Raw genomic sequence first — 9,366 nt, 5'->3', positions numbered from 1 at the left:
TGATTACAATTCTACCATGTGTTAAGTCTGATTCTAAGCGTTGGTATGCCTATTTTTAGGTTCTGGAGTGTTCGTGTTTGTAGTAGCATCAAAACCTTACCAGGTGTGTACCCGAAATACAGAAAATAAGGTTTCGACAAAAGGCAAAAAATAGTTCTGTGATGACACACGGGTGTGTGGTCATCCGTATGGTAGGCCGTGTTCTCGTGTGGCCGATGAAGGTATGACCGTGCGCAGCACACGGCCGTGTGGTGGCTCCAATGTGGCCATGTGGGCCACACGGGCTAGGCCAAGTTGGGCATGTGGGCTACACGGGCAAGGCCAAGTTGGGAATGTGGGCTACACGGGCAAGGCCAAGTTGGACGTGCCGGCCACACGGGCATATGGACCCACACGGGCATTTCACATGGACTTGTGAACCATACGAGAAAGGTCAATCTGGGTGTGTGGGCCACATGGGCGTGTGGGCCCACACGAGCAAACCACATGGGCATATGAGCCCATTCTACTGAAATTTTTCGTAGGGTCGCATGGGTCATCCAAGTCGATTGTGGACCTACAGTAGGGTCGGTAAAGGCTTACTAACCCTAAAACTATGTGTTCTGTTAGACTGAGGTACTGTTCTGTGCATGCCTATACCATGTATATCTGCTATCTGTTTTAATAAGCATGTTAAACATGTTTTATCTATTAATTCTGTATGTATGCTCTGTATCTATTTTGGGGTGGGATTGAAATATGAGGAGGAAGTTTTCTATATGGCGTTAATCGCCTATATTTTGGCAACTTGGCTACATATTTTCTGATATACGTGCCTTAATGGCACAACGTGGTGTGTAGGGATTGGTGGGTGTTTTTAACCCCACATGGTGTGATGGGATGGTCGAATATGGTGTGTAGAGGACGGGGTTAGGATTTTGCATATCTGAATCTGATTCTGTAATCTGATATCTGAAATTGGAATTGTATTTGTTTCTGTCTGCAATTGTAACTTTGTATTTTTTTTTTTTTTGCATGCTTAATTCTGTTGAGTTACACACTGAGTTTACGTAAATTCATGTTTGTTTGTTTGTTCTGTCAGGTAATCTACAATCTTAGGCAGATCGGTGCAACAAGGATTCGACGGTGACCTCTTTTTCGTAACATTAATTAAAGTCATTAATTTATGGTTTTATTATTATTTTGGTAATCAATTTGGGAGTTTGTAATTTTTGGGTTTCTCTGGACTCTTTGGTCTTTAACTTGGATTTTGGATTTATTTGCTTTAAATGCTGCATGTTTGATGAATTATTTTATAAGGCCGACGATTTTTACTTGATCAAAGTTTTTCCTAAAAAACCAAATTCAATTTTTAAACAAAACGTACGATTGTTAAGCTTGCGCTGTAAATAAGATTTTTGACAAGTAAACCAATTGAATAATGTTTTCTAAAACGGAGATATGTTATGTGAGATAGTTAATCGAAATGATTTTACGAGACAACTTTGTTTTCAAACCCATTCTAGGTGACATCACTAAATTCAGCCATAATGTCTAGGCCGTGAGGTATTACAATTAAATTTAGATGTAAAAAGTTGTACTTTATTTTGACATGTAATGGTGGTACTTTAAGAAGAATAATTTACATTTAGTGGTGCTACTTTTAAAAAGAAAAGAAAAACAGTAGTGGTGCTACTTTAATAATTTACAATCTCGTGGTGCTACTTAACCCTGCTTTTGTTTCTTTAAAACCTGACTTAAAGTAACCCAATCTAAATCTTCATTCATTTCCCTCAAGCAAAATAAGAACGCAAATGGGTTTTCACTTACCGCTTTACTTCCTCTTCCTGTTGTCCCCAATATTACAGGCAGCAGAATCTGAAGAACCTGCCTGTGGTAAAGAAGTATGTGGAAATATTACAATTCCATCCCCTTTTGGAATCCATAGCACCTGCTATACTAAACCTTGGTTTAGAGTGACTTGCAACCCAACCCTCAATAGGTTAAAGCCATTCATAAACGTAAATGGCATCGATCTGGAGGTACTTGATTCCATATATTCAGACGCCATTCTCATCAATAATCCAGTTACTTACATTAATTGTGATCGTAAAAACGAGGCTAGTGTGAGGGTCAATCTCTCAGGCACTCCATTTTTCTTCTCAAGTGACATGAATTATTTCGGGTCAGTAGGTTTTGGAAATTTGGCTACTATCTTAAGTAACGAAGGTGATTCACTTGGCGGCTGCATTCAACTAAGGCCTGACGATGGTGCTTCTGAATCTGGCTGCATTACTCTAATTACTGCAAATTTCATTTCCTATACTGGAAACATGAGTGCCATGTATCCTGACAGCAGAAGATGCGCATCTGCTTTCATCTTTAGCGTGTACTCTTTCAGTACTGCTTACTCATTACCCACTGGCATCAATATTCGAACCACGCATGTTCCCGCTGTGCTCAGTTGGAATTCCACCTATTGCGGTGTCGGAGGTCAGTCACGCGCTGTCACTTCAATTGCTTGGCTTTCATTTTTCCTTTTAATTCACTTATTAATGTATAGATTTTGCTAATTGTTTAAAACCAACAGTATTTTACTAATAAATGCCAAAAAATTTAAAAAATTAGGTGAGTAGGTTGATATTTAAAAATTTTTGGGAATAGATCGATTTTACAAGCATTTTCAATATATTGACAAAAAAATTGTGTTTTTTTTAATATATTGACAAAAAAACATTTTTAACTGGAAGCACTTTCTACTACTTCAGTACTGATGGTGGCGAAGCTAATTTTTTTTTTTTATTTTCTGAAGTCACTTATTAATGTGAATATAAAACTTACAAAACATGTCTTTATATAGACCCAAAGTCTCATATCCATTGTTTTCTTAAATGATGTAGGATATAAGTTTATATAGACTCAAAATTCATTTGCAATTTATTCTTAGATAATGTGAGATTACTTACTCTTATACCAACATCTTTTCTCATATTTGGTAATGTGAATAAAGGAGAGAGAAAGGTAAACATATGCGTGTAAGAGATATTATTATATAATGCTTCAATTAAATTAATTTTTTAATATTATTAAAATGTCATGTATAAACTCTTAACTAGTTAAAAAACTTTTCTAACAAATATAATAATATAGGACATAATAGTTATGAAATTATAGTTTAGATTGCTTTTTGATAAAAAAATTAAATATCCAACCAAAAATATATAATTTGAAGGTTGCTTATTCTAACTTTTATTTTATACAACAATGGTATAAAAATATAATTTAAGAGATAATAATAATAATAATAATAATAATAATAATAATAATAATAATAATAATAAAAGAAACTAAACAAACATGGCGATCAGAGATAATTATGGGATCCTATGATACTTTTTCATTAGCATTTACACGAATACTAAAACTCCAAAGTTGGTTATGAATTAAGTGGAATGAACTCAACAAAAATAATTTAAAATAAATAAAATTTCAATATAAAAACAAAATACAACACTTTACATTCGTATCTTTTACTTTTCAATTTATTATATATTCTAGAATACTCTTTATATTTCTATACAGAAAAAAATTTGTGTAGCATTTAATATTATGTTGTTATTTGTAAAAAGATAAAAATTTACAAGTGTAAATAATATTTTTAAATATAAATTAATACATGATTATAAAACAAAAATAATACAAATATGGTATGAATATATAAAATTTTCATGATAAAAAATGAAAGAAAATAAAATAAATTATATTAAAAACGCTTCTAGTTGGAAACATTTTTCTACAAATTACTTAAAAATATTTTCAATTAAAAGCTTATTTACGTAATTTCTTTTAAATTTTTCGACATTTATTAGTAAATTAGCCTAAAAGTTGTCTTTAGAATCATTCATTTTGTATATTAATATTTTCCTTTTTCAAATATTTATACCTAAAAGTTTTAGGAAAGAAAACTTATACGTAAAACTTTTGTATTTCAAAACTTAAATTAATACCTAAAAGGTTTTAGGTAAGAAACTTGTACCTTAAAAGGTTTTTGAAAGGGCAAGTATTTTTAATTAAAATATGGAATGACATCAAATTCAACCATAAGATTTATATTGGTAACTGTATTAATAAGAAATCATTTATTGAATTTAATCTCACAAATAACACGCAAATTTAATTTAAAAACTTACTTAGAGTAACACTTTTCATATGACTTTTTTAGTAAATATTTATTTATTTTGATAATTAGAGGTAAAGAATAGAGTTACTTAATATGGGATCTAAACACCTATATCTACAATATAATACTTTTGTTAGTATATGTACCTTGTTTTTAGATAATTATATATTTTTCTGAATGACACATTGCTTTTATTTCCTACAAACATTGGATATATATGCATTTAGCAGATTTTGCAATTTACTTCCTTTTGGCTAAGCTCGCAGGATGCTATAGACCAGGACTAGGACCTATTAACTTCAACACCTATAAGGTAGAGTACTGTGGGAATGTTACTTTTCACTACCCTTTTAGCATGGAGGACCACGATGATTCCGATGAATGGTTTAAAGTAATTTGCACCAAAGCTGCCAATGGGGAAAAAGTGCCTTTTCTTAAACATAAATGGTACGGATATGCAAATATTGAACTTTAATTTTTGGTATGACACTCTCAATGTCAACCATCCAATAACTTACTCCAACTGTAGACAAAACCATCACAATGGGATGAGTCTCAACCTAATAGGCACCCGCTTTTACTACTCAGATTCTAAAAACAACTTCTGGTCTTCAGGTTGTGGTAATTTGGTTACTATTTTTGACAACGAAACAGATAATCTTATAAGCGGATTTTTGCAACCAAGTTGTGGGATTAATAACAAGACTTTCTCTATTGTTCGTTGTCCTCTTATTATTCCTGAGGGTCTCAGTTCATTCTTTGCAAACATGAGTAAAATGGTTGATTCTAGTGATTATAGGAAGAAAAGATCATGCGGATTTGTTTCCTTGATTTCTTATGACTATGTTTTCCCTGATGATTTTGATATAAGTAATAGGACGCATGTCCCAATGCAACTCCAATGGGGCACACCAATATTTGGAAAGTGCCATTTGAACGATGGTTCGAACACTTCTTGTACATTCAATGGTGAATTTTGTTGGTCGAGGTTGAGCTCTATTCATCTATGTGTGTGCTACAGAGATATTGGTGGTATCAGTTATTCGAGGTCATGCAAAGGTATGAGTTAATGTTTTTTAAGGAACTTTTTTCTCATATCTATATTATCTTTACTTAATACCTCAATTGACAATTTATTAAAATATTTTTTATATACAAATTAAATTATATTATTTCAAGGGTATTCTTATCTTTTACATTTTTATACAAAATACATAATAAACCTAACATGGTGAGATTTTAACCTTTCACTCATTAAATTTTAAGATTTAACTTTATCATTTCAATCTAGAATTCATTTGATTCTTAGATAAGCTTTTAATAAATATGTTTATTACATAATTTTTCTACTCACATCATGGATGTGCCTTAAATTTGTATTATTTTTAAGGGGCTAATTGAATTGGTGTTACCCATCAATTGAGCCTCAACTCAGTATATTGAGAAATTATACTTTTATAAAAAAAATAAATATTATTATGAGAATTTTTTTCATTTTATATTTTTGTAAAATCTAGAAAAATGAATAAGTATAATGAAATTTGAACAAAGTCATCATGATAGCTAATATCTCAACTCAATGAACTTTTTTTCATGTTTTAATTTTTTTTTCAAAAATGGTTTTGCATACATATTGCTAGAATACTGCTACGCATAATTTTAACGAACAAGAGGAAAAGGAAATTAGAAAACTATTAAATAAATAAATTTAGTCACTGTGCCATAAAAATTAATAAAAAGAATTAAAGAAGTCAAATTTTTATGGTTCCATAAATATTTTTATGAAATAAATGTTAACGTTGTTATAATTTAAATTTATTTAATTTTTAACAGTAAAGAAATTAAATTAAACAATTTAATAATAGAGAAACTAATTTAATTTAATACTTTAATTGAATTATATAATTATAACTTCTCTTTTATCAATTCATAAATGATAGGTGGGAAATGTGATAATTATAAGTACTGCAAGATAGTTTGCTTGAATACCCCTAACAACTATTGTTGACCAAGCTCTTGCCCTCCTCATTATAAATACAATAGTAGGGGATTTCGTTGCAAGCCCAAAATACAAACTCAAAACACTTATAATTTGAAAAGCATTATTGTAGGTACGTGATAAGTTTACACTTCTTGTTTTTAAAGTGGAATTATTGTGATTATTTAATTATGTCAATTTAAATAGTAATTTATTTACTTTTGAATGCGTAATGAAATAACTGTTATTTATCATTAAATTTGTAAAAGTTCAATATCAAAACAATGGATGATGTAATAAGGTTGTCTCATTGTTGATTAAATGAATGGCTATCAAATATGAATGGAACCTTATTGAAAAATTTTCATGGTTTTTTAGCCTGTATTTTAATTTTCAAATTCACCTTTAACTATGTTTCTTATATCTGTATAGGTTGCAGCACTAGTGTTGGGACACTATTTTACTACTCGCAACATGGAGTATATACAAAGCCCTCAAAAGAAAACAAAAAACCTTGCTGAAGCAGAAATACTTCGAAAGGAATGGAGGTTTGTTACTGCAACAACATTTATCTAGCAATGAAGGTAATGTTGAAAAAATTAAGTTGTTTACTTCAAAAGAGATGGAAAAGGTGACTGATTATTATAATGAAAACTGAATCCTTGGTCAAGGAGGTCAAGGGATTGTTTATAAAGGAATGATAATAGATGGAAGCATTGTGGCTATTAAGAAATCCAAAATGGTGAAAGGAAAGAAATTTGATGAAAAGAAGGTTGAACAGTTCATTAACGAAGTGATAATTTTATCTCAAATTAATTACAGGAATGTGGTTAAGCTTTTAGGGTGTTGTTTAGAAGCTGAAGTTCCTCTATTGGTGTATGAGTTCATCCCAAATGGTACATTATACGATCTCATTCATAACCAAAATGAAGAATTACCATTGACATGGGAAATGCGTTTACGAATTGCGATTGAAATTGCCAATGCCTTGTTCTATTTGCATTCAGCTGCTTCTGCTCCTATCTATCATCGAGACATCAAATCTAGTAACATACTTTTAGATGATAAATATAGGGCAAAAGTATCAGATTTTGGAACTTCAAGATCAGTTGCACTTGAAAAAACACATCTAACCACTCGGGTGCAAGGAACTTTTGGATACATGGATCCCGAATATTTTCGATCAAGTCAATTTACAGAGAAGAGTGATGTTTATAGCTTTGGAGTTGTTCTTATTGAGCTTTTAACAGGACAAAAACCCATCTCCGCAGAACAATCAAAGCCAGTGAGAAGCTTGGTATCCTATTTTTTGCATTCAATACAAGACAATTCCTTATTTAACATTCTTGATCCAATGGTAGTAAAGGTTGGTTCAGAACAGGAGATTATAGTAGTGGCTCTGCTAGCAAAAAGATGCTTGAATCTTAGTGGAAAGAAAAGACCCACCATGAAACAAGTAGCAATGGAGCTAGAGTTGATTAAAGCTTCAGGTGGGAATGTTATTGAAGACCATGGTGATGAAAAATCTGAAATAGATGACATCCATTCATGGGAGACCAATCCTAGTTGTTCATTGTCTAGGACAGTTACAACCAACAGTGTAACTTTTCCATTAAATTCATCTTTCTAGTGTCCAATGTTAACATTAATGGAAGACAATTAATAATGGTTGCCATTAACATTAATGGGAGACAATCAATAATGACAGCCACCAACTTTGGAAAAGTGGCATGGGATAATTTTTTTTTGGTCCTTGAGATAATGGGCTATTTATTGTTTGGTCATTGAACCTCAACTATAAATAGGCCTTCTCATTTCTCATTTCAGTTTATCCCAACCAATCTTTCTCTCTTAGTTTTCTCTTTTCGCCCATTTGAGAACTCTTAAGGAATTCTATTTGTTTGTAATATTTTGGAGATACTAAAGTTATCATCTGGTGCTAGTGCCGGAGGACGTAGGTATAATTTATCGAACCTCGTTAAAACTCTTGTGTTTTTTCTTGTCCTATTTTTCTTTCAATATTTGAGGGTATAATAGTAGTATTTAATTGTGCTATTAAATTACTATAGAAGGAATATTCTGACTAAGGAAAGACTTGGTATTTAAGAGATCCATGTGATCCACCTCTCTTTCCTGGGAATTGAACTTTGTGTGATTTTTTAGTACAATAATTTACACGCTTCCGACCCTATTGGAACAACAAGTGGTATCAAGAGCCAAAGGTTAATCGTAGTATGCTCTGTGGTTGCAGTTTAAACTGATCTTCCACATCAGAAAAGATTTCCTTAGGTATATTGAAAGATTATGGAGAAAACGGTCGGTGTAGGAGCTTCAACATCGTTCATGTGGACAAGACCGACAATTGCAAATGCAAGATTGGCCGTGGAGATCTTTGATGGCACGGGCCATTTTGGTATATGGCAAAGTGAGGTTTTAGATGCCCTTTTTCAACAGGGTCTAGACATTGCCATTGATGAAGAGAAACCAGATGATGTACAGGAGAAAGATTGGAAGGCGATCAATCAGTTGGCATGTGGCACAATTCGATCATGCCTTTCTCGAGAGCAGAGGTATGCTTTTTCAAAGGAGACTTCTGCAAATAAGTTGTGGGTGACACTTGAAGAAAATTTTTTGAAGAAAAACAGTCAAAATAAGCTCCACTTGAAGAAAAGACTATTTCGCTTCACTTACGTCTGAAGTACCACAATGAATGATCACATCACCAAATTTAATCAGTTAGTCACTGATTTGCTAAAATGTGGATGAGACATTCAAAGATGAAGATTTGGCTTTGATGTTGTTGGGGTCACTTCCTGAGGAGTTTGAGTTTCTAGAAACTACTCTACTTCATGGCAGGAGTGATATATCTCTGAGCGAAGTCTGTGCGGCCTTATACAGTTATGAACAGAGAAAGAATGACAAACAGAAAAACTCAATCAGAGATACAGAAGCTTTAGTAGTCCGAGGTCGTTCATACACTCGGAAGAAAATTCAGAAGGGGAGATCAAAGTCAAAGTCCAGACTTGGGAAAGATGAATGTGCCTTTTGTCATGAGAAAGGCCACTGGAAGAAAAATTGTCCAAAGCTGAAAAATAAGGGAAAAGCTGCTGTAGATGCTTGTGTTGCAAAACATGATACCAGTGACTCTGAACTATCACTGGTTGCATCATCATCATCGTTCCATTCAGATGAGTGGATATTGGATTCGGGTTGTACCTATCATATGTCT

The 9,366-nt window shown here is 32.5% G+C and overlaps 2 protein-coding genes across 2 annotated transcripts; both read left to right on the top strand.

Moving 5' to 3' along the window:
* Positions 1 to 1,712: 1,712 nt before the first annotated feature.
* Positions 1,713 to 4,834, top strand: LOC128279275 (wall-associated receptor kinase-like 10). The gene is made up of 2 exons (XM_053019379.1): positions 1,713 to 2,472; positions 4,426 to 4,834. The coding sequence occupies exons 1-2, from the start codon at positions 1,794 to 1,796 to the stop codon at positions 4,632 to 4,634; spliced, it is 888 nt and encodes a 295-aa protein (XP_052875339.1). The 5' UTR covers positions 1,713 to 1,793; the 3' UTR covers positions 4,635 to 4,834.
* Positions 4,835 to 4,926: 92 nt separating this feature from the next.
* On the top strand, positions 4,927 to 7,776 carry LOC108455046 (wall-associated receptor kinase-like 1). The gene is made up of 2 exons (XM_053019378.1): positions 4,927 to 5,218; positions 6,570 to 7,776. Exon 2 carries the CDS (start codon positions 6,835 to 6,837, stop codon positions 7,765 to 7,767), a length of 933 nt encoding a protein of 310 aa, XP_052875338.1. The 5' UTR covers positions 4,927 to 5,218; positions 6,570 to 6,834; the 3' UTR covers positions 7,768 to 7,776.
* Positions 7,777 to 9,366: the final 1,590 nt, after the last annotated feature.

The sequence above is a fragment of the Gossypium arboreum genome, chromosome 9 (assembly GCF_025698485.1).
Source record: "Gossypium arboreum isolate Shixiya-1 chromosome 9, ASM2569848v2, whole genome shotgun sequence".
Taxonomy (NCBI): domain Eukaryota; kingdom Viridiplantae; phylum Streptophyta; class Magnoliopsida; order Malvales; family Malvaceae; genus Gossypium; species Gossypium arboreum.
This window is presented reverse-complemented; position numbering and strand designations above follow the sequence as displayed.